This window comes from Poeciliopsis prolifica, unplaced genomic scaffold (assembly GCF_027474105.1).
Source record: "Poeciliopsis prolifica strain line A6 unplaced genomic scaffold, Auburn_PproV2 SCAFFOLD016, whole genome shotgun sequence".
Taxonomy (NCBI): domain Eukaryota; kingdom Metazoa; phylum Chordata; class Actinopteri; order Cyprinodontiformes; family Poeciliidae; genus Poeciliopsis; species Poeciliopsis prolifica.
This window is the reverse complement of record NW_026562391.1, coordinates 4773906-4793032: the sequence shown is the minus strand read 5'-3', so window position 1 is coordinate 4793032 and position 19127 is coordinate 4773906. Positions and strand designations below refer to the sequence as shown.

At 42.6% G+C, this 19127-nt stretch overlaps 1 protein-coding gene across 1 annotated transcript in view; it reads left to right on the top strand.

Annotated features, from left to right (window-relative positions):
• The window catches only part of pkd1a (polycystic kidney disease 1a), a 72201-nt gene extending 53897 nt beyond the window's left edge, over nucleotides 1-18304 (top strand). Inside the window, exons 35-55 of the mRNA XM_055041425.1 lie at nucleotides 37-232; nucleotides 4578-4748; nucleotides 4849-4992; nucleotides 5070-5280; nucleotides 5855-5981; nucleotides 6068-6178; nucleotides 6257-6306; nucleotides 6940-7157; nucleotides 7240-7318; nucleotides 7405-7520; nucleotides 9816-10018; nucleotides 10238-10432; nucleotides 10526-10665; nucleotides 10908-11041; nucleotides 11451-11547; nucleotides 11700-11813; nucleotides 12111-12282; nucleotides 12376-12666; nucleotides 13682-13816; nucleotides 13943-14269; nucleotides 14433-18304. Coding sequence (XP_054897400.1) covers nucleotides 37-232; nucleotides 4578-4748; nucleotides 4849-4992; nucleotides 5070-5280; nucleotides 5855-5981; nucleotides 6068-6178; nucleotides 6257-6306; nucleotides 6940-7157; nucleotides 7240-7318; nucleotides 7405-7520; nucleotides 9816-10018; nucleotides 10238-10432; nucleotides 10526-10665; nucleotides 10908-11041; nucleotides 11451-11547; nucleotides 11700-11813; nucleotides 12111-12282; nucleotides 12376-12666; nucleotides 13682-13816; nucleotides 13943-14269; nucleotides 14433-15389 — 4188 coding nt within the window. The 3' untranslated portion in view covers nucleotides 15390-18304. The remainder of the gene's footprint in view (nucleotides 1-36; nucleotides 233-4577; nucleotides 4749-4848; nucleotides 4993-5069; nucleotides 5281-5854; nucleotides 5982-6067; nucleotides 6179-6256; nucleotides 6307-6939; nucleotides 7158-7239; nucleotides 7319-7404; nucleotides 7521-9815; nucleotides 10019-10237; nucleotides 10433-10525; nucleotides 10666-10907; nucleotides 11042-11450; nucleotides 11548-11699; nucleotides 11814-12110; nucleotides 12283-12375; nucleotides 12667-13681; nucleotides 13817-13942; nucleotides 14270-14432) is intronic.
• The last annotated feature ends 823 nt before the right edge of the window (nucleotides 18305-19127 follow it).

Genomic DNA, 19127 nt, shown 5'->3' with positions numbered 1-19127 from the left:
CGTCTTGAAGACTGTACGTCTACTTATATATTTTAGGAGCGTTCAGGTCCACCAAGCCTGATTGTGCTGCTGGTGTGCATACTGGGCTTGCTCAGCTACGTTGTGGCAGCAGCCATCTTGCACAAGTTGGACCAACTGGATCTTCGCCGAGCGGGTGTGGTTCCACTCTGCGGCCAGAACGGGAGCTTCAAATACGAGATCCAGGTCAAAACCGGCTTGAGCCGAGGGGCAGGTGAGGCAGAAAATCATTCCTACTAAAACAGTTGAACTCAGTATTTCTAAATAAAACTTGCTCAACCACTTGTTGATCCACCATGGTCTTGCTGTATCTCCTCTTTAATTGACGCATGTCGGTCTGATATTGTGGCGTTTACCTCGCAGTGGCCCATATTCAGCACTGGAACCCAGACTGGATTGAGCTCATCCATTTCATACGTCATTGAAGAGGACATATCTGAACACACATCAGTGTTAATACTGTAAATTTGATAACACTAGTAAACCCACTTAAATGAACTGAACATAACTGAACATGAGTACAGAGGGACAAAAATCATAGCAAAACATGATGACACAACACCAACAAAGCGAGTTTAGACACTCACCATATCTGAAGCAAGCTAGTAGATATGTTGGGATGTTGGAGATATCAGGACGTCTCACCGCTGATACCCAGGACATTTGTCTACTTTTCTTGAGCTCCGATAGCTTAGCTCCGTTAGCTTCGTCCCCTCGCGATGTTTACAGGCCTGAAAACAGTGAAACGAAAGTCCGTTTCCATCTTTTCACCGTTTCGATCGTGTGAGAAGTCATTACATCCAATGAAGCAGCAAGTTCTATTGCTAAATAATTTTAAGTAACTTAAATTCAAATTATCTGTGAGGCAATTGTTTTGTTTATGGCCCCACAAAATGGCGCTCATATTCCTGCGTCTAGAGCAGTGACGTCACGTTCCAAAACTCCAATGGGGCCGGCCATAGCGATACGTAGGAGAGCATTGAAATGATTACAGACACATTTTAGAACACTGATTGGAATAAGCCCATGTTAGTCAACAGAGCTGTAATTCTCCACATACCATTGAGTACAGGTTGGCTAAGTTTAGCACCGATGATCATTTTTAGCATCGGAGCCCCGAATTTGGGTCCAACCAACAATCACAGTTTCTGGTAACAAAGTGCCAGGTGGTAAACATCTGATTTTTACTTTTGCAAAATTCACCAAATGTACATTTCTTGTGCATAAGCAGATTAGCAGTATTTCAAAATATCTTATGTTTTATAAACCATCATTAATTTGGTGTTAAGAGATGATCGTTTGTTTCTGATAAAAAACTGCCACAAAGTATGAATCATATTTTTACTTCTGTGTTGAATGTAAGTTTTATATATTTATTTATATATTTACCACCAATAACAAAAAAAAAACAATGTTTTTGCTTGTCTGCAAATTCACAAAGTGCAGAATCCTTAGATAGTGTATGACAAATAGTATTTCAAAAGAGCAGAAAAAGTTTATTTTATGAACAATATAATGACAATATTTGTTGTTAATCAGTTGCTAAGAGATGAATGCATTTTCTAGTAACCATGTGCCACGAAGTAAACATCAGATTTTTATTTTTGCAAAATTTACCAAATGTAAATTTCTTGTGTATAAGCAGATAAGAAGTATTTCAAAAGAGTTCATGTTTTATAAACAATAATAGTACTTGTCTATTATTTTGGTTTTAAGAGAAGATTTTTTTTTTCTTCTGGTAAACGAACTGCCACAAATTATAAATCAGATTTTTACTTTTGTGTTGGATATCGGGTTTTACAATATTTTTACCACCAAGGCCAAAAAATTAGCTTTTCTGCAAAATTCTAAAAGTGCAGAATCATTACATAGAATCGGATGAATAGTATTTCAAAAGAACAGAAAAAAATCTTATGTTTTTTTAACAATAACCATACTTGTCTATCTGTTGCTGAGCGCATTTTCTGGGATCCAAGTGCTACTCAGTAAACATCTGATTTTTACTTTCGCAAAGTTCACCAAATATAAATTTCTTGTATATAAGCAGTATTTCAAAAGAGCATATGTTTTAAAAACAATATTACCTATTATTAATTCTGGTGGTAAGAGATGAGCGTTGGTTTCTGTTAATGTATTGGCACGAAGTATACTTTTCTGTTGAATGTAAATTTTATCATATAATTACCACCAATGACAAAAAAGAAACCAAAAACATTTTTGCTTCTCTGCAAAATTCACAAAGTGCAGAATCCTTAGATAATATACGATAAATAGTATTTCAAAAGAGCAGAAGAGATTTTATATTTTTTGAACAATAACAATATTTGTCATTAATCTGTTGCTAAGAGATGAGCGCGTTTTTTGGTAACACAAAATAACCTTCAGATTTTTACTTTTGTAAAATTTACCAAATGTAAATTTCTTGTGTATAAGCAGTATTTCAAAAGAGCATATGTTTTTATAAACAATAGTATTACTTATTATTAATTTGGTGGTAGGAGATGTGCATTTGTTTTTGCTAACGTACTGGCACGAAGTATAATCCTTTTACTTTTGTGTTGAGTGGAAGTTTTATCATATATTTACCATCAATATACAAAAAAAAATCACCAATTGCACAATTATTTAGTAGGATAAGATAAGTAGTATTTTAAAAGAGCAAAGTAATTTTTATGTTTTTAGACCAATAACAAAATTTGTTGTTAATCAGTTGCTAAGAGATGAGGGCGTTTTCCACGAAGTAAACATCAGATTTAGTTCTGCAAAATTTACCAAATGTAAATTCCTTGTGTATAAGCAGATAAGCATAATTTCAAAAGAGCTTATGTTTTATGAACAATAATAGTACTTGTTTATTAATTTGGTATTAAGAGATTGTTTTTTTATTTCCTGGTAAACGAACTGCCAAGGATTATAAATACAATTTTTACTTTTGTGTTTAATGTCAGTTTTAACATATATTTACCACCAATGACAAAAAAACAAAACATTTTTGCTTCTCTGCAAAATTCCCAAAGTGCAGAATAAATAGTCATTTAAAAGAGCAGAAGAAATCTTATGTTCTTTGAACAACAACAATATTTGTTGTTAATCAGTTGCTAAGTGACACGAAGTAAACATCAGATATTTATTTTTGCAAAATTCACAAAGCGAAAATTTCATGTGTATAAGCAGATAAGGAGTACTTCAAAAGAGCTTATGTTTTATAAAAATAATAGTACTTTCTTATTAATTTGGTGTTAAGAGATGGACGTTTGTTTCTGGTAACAAAATGCCACGAAGAATAAATCGTATTTTTACTTTTGTGTTGAGTGTAAGTTTTATCATATATTTACCACCAATGTGAAAAAAAAAAATAACTTTTCACTTTTCTGCAAAATTCATAAACTGCACAATTCTTAAGTGGGATAAGTAATATTTCAAAAGAGCAGAAGAAATCCAGTTTTTTGAACAATAACGTTGTTTAATCTGTTGCTAAGAGATGAGCGCGATTTCTGGTATCCGACTGCAATGAAGTGAACATATAATTTTTATTAGCGCAAAATTTACCAAATATAAATTTCTTGTGTCCAAGCAGATAGGCAGTATTGCACAAGAGCTTACGTTTTATAAACAATAATAGTTTTTGTTATTCAGTTGGTCTTTAGAGATTACCGTTTTTTTCTGGTGACAAACTGCCACGAAGTATAAAACATATTTTTACTTTTGTGCTGATTGTCTGGTTTTATGATATATTTACCACCAATGACCAACAAAAAAACATTTTCACTTTTCTATAAAACTCACCAACATCACAATTCTTAAGTTGTATAAGATAAGAAGTTTTTCAAGAGAGCTGTAGAAATCTTATTTATTTTGAACAATAACAATATATGTTGTTAATCTGTTGGTAAGAGATGAGCGCGCTTTCTGGCAGCGAAGCGTCACGAAGTAAACAAGTAAATACTTTTGTGGAAGTAAAAATCAGACAAGCACACCTTGCTGCAGCAAACAGAGAGGGGCGGAGGACGGACCACTGTCAGTCTCAGACATCAACACAAACATTAGCAGGCAGTGCCTTTTCCCTAAAATAGGGTTTCTCGCTAAAATAAAATTGTGCAAAACATTACTTACAAAATTATTGAGTAAAACAACACAATTTCTAGCTTATACACGAACATGTGGGGTAATGCTAGCATGTTGACCTCCATGTAGAGTGCAAAGAGCAGATTATTAATGAATTTGAATGAAGTCTACTGTTTGATTAAATATTCAACCTGAAATGTGAAAGAAGTGTTAAAAGCCACAGGAAGAGTGTGTGTGTGTGTGTGTGTGTGTGTGTGTGTGTGTGTGTGTGTGTGTGTGTGTGTGTGTGTGTGTGTGTGTGTGTGTGCGTGTGTCAACAAACATTGAATCTTTATTGTTTAGCGGCCTTCATGTGGACTAAGGGAAAATCAGCAACAAATTAAAACTTGTGCACACAAATCTCGCTTAATTAGTAAATCAGTAAATCTCTGACCAGCGCAGGATGTGACTACAAATTGCACTATTTCAGTAATATCCCTTTTCTGTCCGTACAGGTACGACAGCTCATGTAGGAATCAGCCTGTATGGACGTGAGAGCCGCAGCGGGCACCGCCATCTTGACAGCAAAGGAGCGTTCACGCGTAACGCTCTCGACATCTTTCATATCGCCACGGACACCAGCCTGGGCAGCGTGTGGAAGATTCGGATTTGGCACGACAACAAAGGTAAAGAAAGAGGAAGAAATGCTTCTGTTTGAATATCACTCTGTCATTAAAACCTGTTTTATGAATCTTTTGCAACCGTTGCTCACTGCTGCCTCCGCAGGCCTGTCTCCGGCGTGGAGGCCACAGTACGTGTTGGTCAAAGACCTGCAGACTGAAAGCAGCTACTACTTCCTGGTTGAGGAGTGGCTGTCAGTTGACAATGAAACAACCGGAGGACGAGTGGAGATCGAAGTGGAGGCCACGGGTGAGTACCGAACAGCTAAAATGCTGCCTGGCGTCACCGGTGGGCTCATGGCATCGTATTTGCTCCTGTTCTCCCAGAGGAGGCTGTGCTCCGTCGCCTGCCTCGACTCCTGAGGTCTGAGCTGCAAAGGGCTCTGTGCGAGAGTCACCTTTGGCTGTCTCTGTGGGAGAGGCCCCCCCGCAGCCCCTTCACCCGCCTTCAGAGAGCCACATGCTGTGCTGTGTTGCTGCAGCTCATCCTGCTGGCAAACACCCTGTGGTACAGTATTGTGGTGGACAAAAGGCACAGGTGTGTGAGATTTCCATCCTGTTAAATCCACATTTTCACATTGTATGCTACAGCCACAAACATCAGTTCATTTTACTGGGATATTGTGAAATGTATCAATAAACGAAATAATTAGGTGGAAGAAAACAAATGAAAATCTGAAAACTCTTTTATACTGACACCCCTAAATGAAATCCAGTACAATTAGTTAAAATTCAGAAGTCACTTCAGCAGATTATAACTATGTGACTAACTTAAATTTTATTCTAAATCCATGTTTTCGACCTCAGATGTCTGTTAGTGAACTAACAGCATCATAAAGGCCAAGGAGCGCAGCAGACATGACAGCATGCCAGATGTTACATGTTTCAGAAAAGTAACTTTCGAAACTAAGGAGGCGTGGATTCAAGAGGCCTTGATGGAAATGCATGCCGAAACTTTCCAGACTTTTATTTGTAGAAAATCATATATTATTTTCTATGATTTCTGTAAACAAAAAAAAAAAAGAACAAAACTCTGAGGCTGTAAATGTGAAACGATCAAGGGGCCGATGTGGAAACACGTTTACACCCATTGATTTAATCTCGCCCTGCAGCCAGAAGGCGGTGTCCCAGCATTCCTCGCTGAGCGGAGAGACGCTAGCAGCCGGTGTGGTGGCCTGTCTGACCGTCTATCCCCTCTACCTGCTGGTCTTCACTGTGTTCAGAATGAGCCGCAGCAAGGTGCAGTACCCCGAGCACCAACCACGGTCCTGTTTCCCGCTTCGACACAGAAATCTCCGAGTTGACATGTTTGCATGTGTCTTCAGTCTGTGACCGTGGAGCAGGTGTCGTCACAAGTGGACCAGGAGTCGGTTGAGATCGATGACCTCCTGGAAGACTCTATGGGAGGAAGTTCCTTCCTCTTTTTCAACGGAGAGGTGAAGTTCACTCTGAAACGTAGAAGTTCATTGAATAAAAAAACTGTTTTAATCTGTCTGTTCGTCTCTGTTCTTCAGACCAACTCGGAGGAAACAAACGTGGATCTGCCTTCGCCCTCGATCAAGAGGTGAACTAATCTTCTATTTTCAGACTGTGGCTCGGAAAGATGTCACGAAAAAGCAAACTTCAAAGAAAATGAAAGGAAAGAAAGAAGGCTGCTTTCTTAGAAAAAATGACTATACTGTGAAAACATTTGTATGTTGACATCCATTTAATATGAGATGAACAAAACCTTTTCTCACAGTCACTACACAACTTTCTCATGTCAAGGCTGTTTGATCAACATTTCATTGAAGAGACTCCCTGAGTTTCAAAGCCTAGTCCTCCAAATAGTTCTAGAAACTAATAAACTCTTATGCATTTTGGCCAAAAACTTTTTAATGTCATTAAAAGTCACTATTTCTAAAAATTCAGACCAAGCGAGAGATTTGAGAAAACATTTTGGTTGTGTTTGTGTGTATTCATGGGGAAGCAGAGATTTGGAGTCATCCAGATTACAGTCTGTGACAAATAATGTGCAAATATATCCAAATACTCACTTTGCCCACATATCAGCATTTGTTTGATCGTTACCTCAGAAGTGTTTTAGCTTTGCGCTATCCTCTGCCCCTGTGGGGTTGGCACGTTTAAATGTTTGTGCGGCTTTATGTGGACAAAGTCTCGGCGTTGCTCTCTGATCGTCTTTTGCTGCTCTTCTTAGTGAGGACACCTGGGACATGCCAGAGGAGGACACAGACGACCGGGACTGGCCGGAGCTGATGAGTGAAGAATCGGTGATGGGAGGGGCCGGACACGGGGCGGGGATGCCCCGGCTGAAGAGGGTGAAAGGGAGCAGGTACCTGGGGGATGACATGACCCTTAACCCCGAGGAGGATGAAGGATCCGACCCGCAACACAACAAACATTTCACCTCATCAGGTAGCCGCAGCTCGAAGGGCGTAATGTCGAATCGGGCACTTCAGAGGTCCCGACGTTGACCTCGCGCTGCTTCCTGTTACAGATGAGGATCTGATCAAACACATCCTGGAAGACGGGCAGAACTTCTTTCCTCAGGCAGACGAGAGTGAGATGGCCGACCTGTACGTTATTCTTCTCTTATTTGATAACATTTTAGTGAACGAGAACAATTTGCTGGTGTTTGACTTAAATGTGACTTCTACTTCAGGTCAAGTATTTTTGGAGACAAGACAGAAGTGATTCTCCTTCAGAAACTCAGTGAGCCTCGCACTATAGAGTCCATCAGGAGGGATCCACCGAAAACAGCTTTCACCTCAAATACAGGTCGGTTTCACAACGTGTGTAATTCTAACCCCACTTTATCTGTGTGAAATTACAAGTATTTCAGAGCTGAAACGATTAATCGTAGCATAACTTATTTTATCACTCAGTTTTGAACAGTTGTAGTAGCCTAGGCTAGCTACGCTGACAACATGCTAACCAACGTCAAAACAACAAGTTAATGGTGGGTAACAATGGCAACCAGTGACAGTTTAAAAGGCCCCTGACTCTTTCTGCAGTCAGGTTGCGCGCGCATCCGCCATGTTAATAACAAATCCGTTAGACAAGCCCACTCTGACTATCAAACGAAACTGTGACCTCACAATATATAGATTTCTTCAGGAAATATTGAAAAGCAGAATGATCCACTGGTCAGTCAAACAGAGTCCGCCGCTGGAGTGCAGGAGACAGTTGATGTAGCAGAGAAGGAACAGCCACCAACAACGAGGCGCCACAAGAAGAAAAAGATACCGTTTCATATCTGGTTGGAGAAACATGCTGATCTAAGGGCTTCAGCTGAAAGTACTGGAATGGAAGACGTTTCACCAGTTACCGAAAAAGCATCGATCTCCGTACTGCAGGAGACAATCGATGTAGCAGAGAATGAACAGCCTTCTAAGTCTTAAGGAATAGCACCAACTCCCAGGCGAAATAAGAAGAAAAAGATACCGTTTCATATCTGGAGAAACATGCCCCTGCTGATCTAATGGTTTCAGCTGAAAGTACTGGAATGGAAAACGTTTCACTGGTTACCAAACAGGAATCGATCTCCGTACTGCAGGAGGCGCCAGAGAAGGAACAGTCATCTGAGTCTTGCACTGAAAACGTTAAAAAGCAGAACACTTCTCTGCCTGAAGAAGGTGATCGGGAAGATTCTTTGAAAAAGGACTCTTGTACGGGTGAACCTGTGATTTCTACAAAACGACTGGTTACCGAAAAGAAATCCATGTCCAAATCACAGAAGAAAGAGGATCAAAAGGGGAGAAACAGACATCAAAGACGAAGCGCATCAAGAAGACGCCACTATTATGAAAATCTTTTCCCGTGTCAGACGCTTCTGTAGATCCAACGTTTTTGGCAGAAAATAGTGACATCAGTAAAAGTGTCCTGCTGGAAAAACCAAGTTATCAGGCAGCTTTGCCCAGCAGAGGACAGAAGACATTTTGGAAAGTGTTCCCTGAATCTGAACCTGGCATTGACCTAAATTTCTTGGCTGAAAATCTCGAAGGGCAAGATGTTTCAGTTCCGGCACAAGACGGTGAACAGGTAGCTTCCCTGGAGCAGCAGTGTTATCCCAAGGACACTGTGATTTCCACAACAAGTCAAGCAACTTGTCAAGCCAAGTGTATGTGTGAGGCCAAATCTAAGGAACCTGAAATGGAAAATAACGAACTACAGAAATACTTAATGAGACAGCTGACTGAGATGTTTGCCATAAATAGTAAACTAAGTACTAAACTCAAATACCAGAACGATCTGTTGAGGAAAATACTCTCTGAGCAAAGACAAGACAGGAAGTCAACGGGGTGGGGCCACAATGGGGGTTGAGTGATTGGCTGGAATTGGAAAAAGACTCACTGTTGTTAATTGGACATTTTAGATAATGTTAAAAAGAGGACAAGAATATTTGACACTACATACTTTTACATGACTTACTCTTGCAAAAATGACACAAAAAACTGCTCCATTGTAAGATTTTTTATTTCTAACTCTAAACATAAAATAAGACTACCACATTTATTAATTAAGAACAATACATGATTCACATTTTCATGATTTACAAAAACAGACATTTATTCCAAGTGATTATTAAACTTGGGGAAAAAAAGAATATAAACATTCACATCAATTCATGGTGATGTGAATTACTTTTCTTGTTACTGAGATTTTCAGATGAGTTTGGTCAACTTTACATTGCTGAAATAGACAAGAAAGTCTCTGCAGCTAATTATGCAACTTCTTAAAGGCCAGGCTGGATCAACGTGATTTGGTAATCTTCAGTCGGGTTTTAAAGGTCACAGAAACCTTTTTTTCCCCCCCCATGTGAATCAATTATTTTCAAACTGCATCTCTGTCCACCAGGGGCCTGGTATTTTTGTCTAGCGCCGCGAAACGTAACGTTCTCCATGGTCATTCCTTTTCCAAAAGATCCATTCAAAACAAATGTCAGCTTTCAAGGGAAAGCTCTGATTTGTTTTTACGATTATAACCTCTAAAAGATCAAGTCGTATGAGCATTTTCTCAAAGCGCTCTAGTTTTTCAGATTTCTTTTGACCGTTTCTGTTTCTGCGGCTCCAGTTGTGACCGATGTGTGTCGTCCCCGACGGTTCCCTCCCTGGTGTGGCCGGGCGGCGCTGTGGGGCAGCTGGGCAGGAATTGCTCTGGCCAGCTGTGTTTCCATTTGGGCGGGCCATGGGTTCAGTGAGAGGGTGTCCATGATGTGGTTAATCTCCTGCTTCGCCAGTTTCTTGTGCTCCTGTCTGCTGCTGGAGCCAATTAAGGTAAACACACCCAAACTCTCATTCTTAGTGTCGGTAGTACGAGAGCACAGTTGGTCATCCTTAAGCTAAGCCAGTTGATACAGAAATCAAGATGGCGGCAGGCCCAAAAACAGGAAAGAGAACACTAAACGCATTTCTATTCTATTTTTTATCAGAGTCAGGCGTCTTGTTTGGTGCAATCCAACGTTTGCAGACCTAACAGCTGCCCTCTGCTCTCAGGTGCTATGCGAGGCCGTTTACTTCGCTGTGTGCGTGCGCCGGCTGCGTCCGGAAGACAGCGACGTGCTGGTGGACTTCCCACGCGAGGAGCGAGTGGTGCAGCGGGTCGCCAGGGTGAGACCGCCCCAGGGCTTCGCTCTGTCTCAGGCCCGGCACCAGGCCCGCAAGGTCCACATGCTGCACACCATGCTCAAGGTTGGCGGGGAACAGAGACTCTGAGCTGGGGGCATTCAAATCTTTGCTTTAACAGAAATGATTGTTCCCGTTTTTTTTTTTTTTTTTTTGCAGAATTTTCTGGTTTACATGTTTTTTCTGCTGGTCGTCCTGCTTCTGAACTACTCTGACTCGGTTAAAGACACACACAGCTTGAGACTGCGGACTCAGCTGCAGCAAGCCCTGCACACTCCACAGTACCACACCGTCAGCAGGTGCTCACACAGTGGAGTCGTGGTGTCAAAATGCAACCTGCTGCGATTTTTCAGTCCCGTTTGGCTGATCTGTCAAGTGTGGGGAAGTCATTTGTTCTTAGAGACATTTTTACAAGCCTGAAATGAACAAAAGAGAGCCAGGCTCATCAATGAAAGCTAATTTGCTTTTCTCTGCCCACTCTAGTGTCTCTTTTGTACGTCTCCTTCGTGTGGGTGACGAATACGTTTGTTTTGTCTTTAAGACGAGACGACGTCCTGGCCTGGCTTAATGGATCTCTGCTCCCTCGGCTGCTGGACGAGTCGACTCTCCTCAGAGACACAGGAAGCCTGCTGCTCGGCTCCCCGAGGCTCCGACAAACCCGTGACACACAAGCCCGTGAGTTAACTCCATCGTGAACTTTGACCTTTAACCCACCAATGAGTCACAGCTCCTCACTGGCAGTAGTTTATTTGTACAGAAGAAACTGTTTGTATTTGGAAACTGTTACTGCTTAAGCAGATTAGATCCATTCTTTGTCAAACAGCTTGTAAAAAGCATAAAGTAAGTATCATCACTATTTTTCCAAGAATCCCAATTAGTGTCTCTTTAAAACCATCCATCTCTCTTTCTCAAACTATTTGACTATTTGTCTGAAAATGCAGCCGAAAAAGATATGTTCAAGTCTTTTTTTTTCTTATCCAATAAATAGATCATTAAATAGTTTTATTCTGTAGAGCTGATGGAAGTTAAAGATGATGATCAGATTGTTGTTTTGCTCATATCTCACATTTTCCTCCGCCTGCAGGTGGTTTCAGACCAAGAGAACGATCACCTCCGTTGGTTACATCCCTGACTAGAGCCACAGAGAACGACACGGTCACCGGTGCGATCAGTATCGATTGGTAAGAAAGACGACACGACCGATCGTTCTCGGCTTTATACGGTTTGGATGGCGACAGTTTCTTTCAAACATAGGAATGAAGTTGGATCTTTTTTCTGCTTGTTTGTTTTTAAGTAATCTTTACTGTGTTCGCTCACTTACTTACTTTCCAAGGGCTCGGATGGAGGAGTCTGACAACAGAAACGTGCTTCACCACTTCAACAGAAGCCTGCAGGAGGCGTCTTCCTCCCTGCAGCAGCTGCAGCAGCTGCACTGGATCGACCACAGGTAACGACGATTGACTGTAAGAAAATCTGGAGATTTGGTTTGAAATGGAGACATGTGTCCTCTGCTGCATAAAACATCTCACAAAAGTATTCATACTTCTTCATACTTTTCACATTTTGACACGTCGCAACCAAAGACTCTGACACCTTTTGGGGACTTTATTACAATAAATGTAACTTGAAACCACCTGGTTTTTTAGCCTTTCTTCTGTAATAGAGCTTTTGACACATCGTTTAAAAACGGTAAATGAAACATGCTGGAGACGTCAGTCTGATGAGTATGTGTGTGTGTTTGCAGGACTCGAGCCGTGTGTGTGGAGTTCTCCCTCTACAACGTCAACACAAACCTGCTGGCTGTTTTCAGGTTTCTGTTTGAGTTCCCAGTTTCTGAGCGTGCTCAGTCCAGCCTGGAGCTCAGCGTCCTCACTCTGTGGCCGATCACAGGCCTGGACCTTCAGCTTCTTCTCACGGTAAATCCGCCTCGCACAGCAGCGAAACCCGAGACGCGACTGAAACCTTTTCCCCCGTTTCCTCTAACCTCTGCGTCTGTCTGTGGTTTCCAGTTGGTCCTCCTCTGCCTCATCTTGTACTTCCTGGTGCGAGGAATCCTGGCGCTCCTCAGGGAGGGCCACACGTACCTGTTGTCATCGTGGAGAGTGCTGGGTATATGCAAGCTGTGTCTGGCTGCGTCTGTGTGCGGGCTCCATCTGAGCCGCTCCGTCATGGCCAGGCAGCAGTGGACGTTGTTCCTGAAGCGACGCCGAGACGCCTTCACGGACTTCTACCCTCTGGCCAGGCAGAGTCAGCTGTACGCCGTCATGTCTGCCATGCTGCTGTTCATTCTGGTGCTAAAGGTAACGCTAGAAAAAATAATAAAGAAATATGATACACTCGTGACACTTGGTTGTGTAAAAGGATCAGAGAAGAGAAACCAAAATTCAGCTGCAAAAAACTGTAGGGTGAAAATTGAATATTTATAAAACAGTTATTGGCTTCCGCTGTGCGTATGTGTAATAATTCAGGAAATATATCCATCTTTTATTGCAGTAGCATAAACATTACTGTAGTTCTTGGTGAGATTTGGAGATTTTTGCTTTTGCCAGAGATGCAAAGAGAAATCAGAATGGATGGATTAAGATGTTAACTAGTCAGAAACCAGATTTCATCAATTTACTGTCAATAAGTGCATCAAATCCTATTAGGTTACAGTCACAAGAACTCTCTTTGGTGAGCAAGTCGTTACTGAGGGAAGAAAATTCAATGTTAGCATTTTTCCTTACGTCTCACTCGGCACAGAAGACATTTGAATGGGAAGCATATTTTCTGTGACATGTCCAGACAGGTTTGAAATTCACTTTTGAATAAAAGAGTGAACTTCTCTATGCTCCTAATATTAATAATTAGTGACTGCAGCATTACAAAATGGTTAATATAATTATTATTTAAATGCAGGTAATTGAAGCTCTTCCAGAGAAACTGGAACTGGATATAGTTTGCATCGACAGGTGAAAGGTTCACAAAAAGCGAACAGTGGTGTCAATAACACCATTATTTTGGTTAAAATCAGTTTTTAATGGTGAATATTTTTCCCCCACAGAATTAATGTACATAGATTAAACGTTGGGTTTTCTGGTTTAGTGGGAGATTTTGCTACAAAAATCTGACGTTCTTTAATGAAATATAGAAAGAGGGTGCAAAAAAATCTCGTTTTAATTTTTTTTAGATAGGATATGCAAAGTTTATTTGGTACTTATTGGAGTCTAATGAGGGAAATTTAAAATACATTGCTACAACTAAGAGGCATGTAAAGCATTTTCCCTCTGTTTATATTTATTGAATCTTGTCCCTCCTCCCCTGTTGGGCACTCAGGCGTCGCACCAGTTGCGTTTCCTCCGGGAGTGGGCGGTGTTCGGCAGAGCTCTGCGGCGCTCGGCCTGGGAGCTCCTGGGAGTGGCGTCGGCTCTGCTCCTGCTGCTCCTGGCTTACTCCCACGCAGGACACCTGGTCAGACATCCCCCCCACCCCCCGTGTTTTGTTCGTCCTCTGCTGCATCTTCTGAAGCGTTTTTGAACTTTATGTAACATTTATTTTGGCTTGTTTTGCCTCCTGTCCTGTGACCTCCCCCTGCAGCTCTTCCACTCTGTGCTGGATGGCTACGGCAGCGTGAGCGCCGCCTGTCTGTCGTTGCTGGGAGCCAGGGGGAGGGGCCTTTTATCGTGGCTCCCTGCCTCCACGATGACCGGTCCCTCGAACACCGTCTCCTCCCTGACGTACCACGCGACCTTCGCCGTCCTCCGGCTGGTTTTTCTGTGGTTGATCATCTCTGTGCTGCTGAGGAACTACCGGCGCGCCCGAGCAGAGCTGTACCGCCCCGCCGTGGATCTTCAAGACTACGAGATGGTGGAGCTGTTTGTCAGACGACTGAAAATGTGGATGGGACTCAGCAGGACCAAAGAGGTAAGCCTCATGTTTTATATTTGTGGTTAATGGGATTTTGGCCAGCTTCTGACCAGGACACACCTCAACGTGAGACAGAATGGAGAATTTTATTGCCCCAAAAAATAAAAAACATACCAGATCCACAAATACTCAGTCTGATGATTCCTTCTTTCCCTGACAGTTTCGTCACAAAGTCCGTTTCGAAGGCATGGAGCTCCCGCCGTCCCGCTCGTCCTCCACCAGCGACTGCAAGTCCCTGTGTTTGCCCCCGCTGGACAGCCCGGACTCCCCGCCGACGCCGGACAGCATCGATGCCGGCTCAGAGGCCTCGTGGCGTCCAGCCTCTTCGAGCCCCTGCAGCCTGACGGAAGCGCCCGGGGTCAGTCTCGGCCTGGGTGTGGGTTTGGGTCTGGGGCTCGGCCCGGGAGTGGTGGTCGGGGGCACGAGCTGGAGGGAGAGGGCGGAGACGGAGGCCTCTCTGAGGAGGCTGCTCCCAACCCTGGACGCTCTCCTGCAGCAGCTCGACCGAGTCAACATGGCGACAGACGACGTGTACCACATCGAGTGCAGGCTGGAGCGGGCTCAGCGGAAAAGGAGGCGCAGCAGGAGAGAAAGAGGAGAGATCGCCCATGACAGGAGAGGCGAGAGTAAGCAGAGAGGGAAGGGGGACGACAAGGACGTGAAAGAACGAAAGACTGGAAAAGAGAAGCACGCCAGGGGCACAAAGGAGAAAAAGACTGAACTTCCGAGAGAGTCTGCTACTAAAAAGACTCCGGTCAGCACGCCGATTCCCTTTTCAAAGCCCAGATCTACATTGGCCTCCGCACAACCCCACATTTCGCAGTCATCAGTCACAGATAAAACCACCACTGACCCCACCCCAGCGAGCACTTCCTCTCTCCACAACCCACCCTCCAAAACATCCTCCGCTCCCTCATACCCCCGAGCGCCCACTCCCTCCCTGCCGACAGCCCGAGGCCCCACCCCCGTTGTTACCCGAGACCGGGACCCGCAGGCGGACAGAGAGACCCTCCCCTCCTCGAGTCTGTTCAAGCACCCGGCTCACACCACCACCATTCCCACTTGGAAGAGGAAACGGAAACCCCCGCCCCTGAAAAACAAGGTTCACCCCACTTAGCAGGTCGCTCCCAAAAAACCCTTAGGGGTGAGTGGGAACTAGAGGAGAAGGAGAAAGTAGGAGGAAAACATTGGGTTAAGGACGAGAGGAGAACGAGGACAGCCGGTCTTGTCCCCAGACGCACCTCTTTAAACCCTGGGACAGAGAAGAGAAACTGAGGGGGACTGCAAAGAGATGAGAAAGTTACCAAAAAGATGGAATAATTGAGCCAGTTGTTTGAAAAATAAATTGAAGGTAATGAGAAGCAGAAGAATTGGGTCTTGGCTCACTCTTAAAGCATGGTGCAGGTCACTGGATGCTACCTAAGCTGAGCGATGAAACGGTGAAACCAACAGATGCTTGTGTTTAGTTCTCCAAAACCCCCTCACCCTTTTCCCCGTCGCCATGTGATCCTGGAGGTCTCATGGCGCCGTGACAGGAGCACAGGAAGGTGCTCACCAGACTGTACAGCAACACTTCTCTGTGTATTTGTTTGTCTTTGTTTTGTTAAATGTCAGCAGTTTGGACACCACGGGTGCCGGGTCAAGCCATGTCTCCTGGAACCAAAGATTCCTACAGGAACGCACATCGTACACGCATGTATATAACACTGTAGTTACATATCAGTAGATGGGAATGCGCCTTAAGCAACCGGCCCGACGAGGTACGAGGAGAGGCGTGTGACGCTGTTGAGATTTCAGCCGTCACTTCTTGAGGGTGCTGATGATACAGTGCCGGCCATCGATGGAGGTAAACATGTGCAAAAGTCTGACAGTTTCATTAATGTTTTAGCACAGCAGAGTAATGTCACGCTGAAAAATCTTTGAAAATCCCAAACTTTAATTTGAGAGCGTTGATTCGGTGAGGAAAATATATGCACAGAAATAATGATTTTTAATGAACTGTTTCTGTTGGAAAGGATGAAAGAAGCATAGACAAAATAAAGAGTTAAACTTCAGTAGTCTGGTTAACGCAGTCTAGGCTAATGAGTTATCTTGACTTAGTCGGATTCTTGTGAAACTTTGTAAGTGTTCACTTCAAAGTGAACACTTCCAAACACTTCCGCCCTGCTTCGTCCGCCTCAAAAGGTCTGGTTCGTTTGGGGAGGTGTGAACGTCCAATCAGACCTTGGTGTGCCTTAAAACCTGGGTCACATTTGTGTTCAAGTGAACTGCAAAAGCAGGAGGTGGATTGTAGCGCCGGGTATTCTGGGTAAATACAACCAAAACAAACGGGAGTCTTTTGCGAGCGGTAGAAATGGCTTGTGGTCTTTTGCCAAAGACGAGAGAGAAATCCTACAACTGCTAAAATCTGACACCACTCCCTCTTTGTTGTTTACATTTTATGAAGGAGGAAGTCGCGATCACGTCCTTCACCGGTTCCAGTGGCACCGCAGGCAATGGTGGAATCTCATGGTTTCAAACCTTGAAAAGTATCACGTTTTCACGCCACATCTCAGAAAATTCTCTTGTGCGCTCAAACCACAAAAGTAGCACTTTAGAAATAGATTTAAACATAAAAACCATCAGCAGATCAGTGATACTGGATGATTTATTTGAAGGCTTTTCACACATTTTTTCCTCAGTAGATATGGCATTAAATGTGACCAGCACTGTTCATGTGAGAGAAGGGAGATCGGAGCCAGAAGAAGCGACAGAAAGCCAAGGCAGGGTTCTGAAGGAGAGTCATAGTAAGTGCTAAAGGAATTAAGGGACTAACGGATGGAAATGAAGGTTTCAGCTAAACATGACAGACGTTCACCAATTATAAAGCTATACTGACTCCATTTCTGATTATATTTCCTGTTTTGTTGTTGTGGTTAATATGGAATCGAATTTAAAGCACTTTTTTTTTAAAATTGTAGGTCATTTTAAATGCGATGTGGCATAAAATAATAAGCTTGGTATCTATGCCAAAAACAGAAAGCTTCACTCATACTGTACTTACTTAACCAGAAGCGCTGCCAAAGCTTTTAAATCATTTATGCATTTCGATTTTATCTAGTCATACACCCATTCTTGTTTTTTGTTTTTTTGTACTTGCACTTTACTCCTTAACGTAGATGATGTTGAACACCATATTTAATTAATCATGTGTCGGGTTTTGAGTACATTTACGTTAAAGGGACATTTCCGTAAGTATTTGTGCCGTGTTGCTAAAGCAGTAGCTTTGTGTTTATTTGTTCGTTCGCCAGCTCTTTTGTCGTCGTTTTTGTCGTATTAATGCACGCACTTCCTGTGTCCAGTGGACATAACTCAGGGAACCCGTCGTCTCTGTCACAGATGGAGCCAAATCCATGCAAAAGTGTCCAGTTATCAAAAGATAATCCCATACTGGTATTTGTTACATGAATGCTGAAGGAGCGGTACTGCATTGTGTCGGCCTCATTTTAAAAGAGGATGAATGTTTAGCTTTTCCAACAGATTTTGATTTTTTATTTTTTTTTTCTTCATGCAGCATTAAAAGACACCCCCTTTCCACTGTGTATAATTTGTGTATATATGTGGGCCTATTTGGGATGTATATATTTCCGCTTTTTGAGTCTCTGTATAATTTGTGCACAGTGGCACACACTGACGTCAAGCACTGGTGTTGCAGTCTCCAAAGTTTTGCATTTTTCTGGTGTAAGTGATGCACAACAGCCAAAAAAAGCTCAAGTCGCTCCGTGTTTGACAGAACTGTCAGTTTAGTAGAAACCACGGGAAGTTCAGCAGTCACTTATCCTCTCTGTGTGTGTATGTAGTGTGTGCAAGAGCATGGTGCCAAAGCTAAACTGTGTATGTTTTTGCAGTCTGTTGTACAAAGCTTTGTGATTTGAAAAGTGAACTTAAAAGCATTTCTCTGCGCTTTCTCCCCTTGTATCGATGCAGTTTGTAGCACCTCTTGTGCTTTTGCACTTGACAAAGTCGAATAAAGTGTTTGACAGCTAAACCCTGGACGGTGTAAAGTAATTGTGGGTTGGGTCAAAACTTGTGTGTTGGCTGAAAACTGTTGCTCTATGAACTTCCAGGAAGCCGAGTTAACGAGACCCTGACTAGATAAACCTACTTGGCTCTGTGATACTCAGCTAACTCAACTCTGAGTCCCTCGTCAATGGAGCACAACACACCGATTCACTCGTTTCGCCACAGCAACGGGACAAAACAAAGGCCTGAAAGTGTGGATTTCTCACCAATGGACGGCATAAAGTGAATACATTCAGCACAAAATACAAAAAAGCAAAAAAAAAAGAAAGTGCCAAAGAAAAGTGAAAAGTTTCTGCCAGGCTCACTCGCAACATAGCAAAGTCAGCATTCCTGACGTTACACTAACGTCCAGAAGAGTTTTATTTGTCTGAACAAAATATATCTACTGTCTTTTGGACGCCCAAAAATATATGACAATTATGCTTGAAGTATCAAATAGTGACTCCATTACTGCTTTCACTGAGACCTGCAGGTCTGTGGCATTTTTCTTTTGCTATAAAAAGGCTCATTCTGGCACACTATTTTATAATCATGTATATTAAAGATATTTTAAGTTATTGAGACACACCTGGGAATTCATATAGTAGATATTTGGCAGGTCCAACTTTGGTCCTGCCCTACTTATTGTAGTTTAACTCATCTCCTCTCTAAAATTGTTTGTCCTCTGCAAGTCTGCCACACAACCTCACATGCAAAAAAGGTAAATTCTTTCTGCTGACTTTTCAGTGAAAATCCAGACTGTGAAAAACATCGCATGAGGAAAGTTTTCTGACAAAATATGTTTTTAATAAAT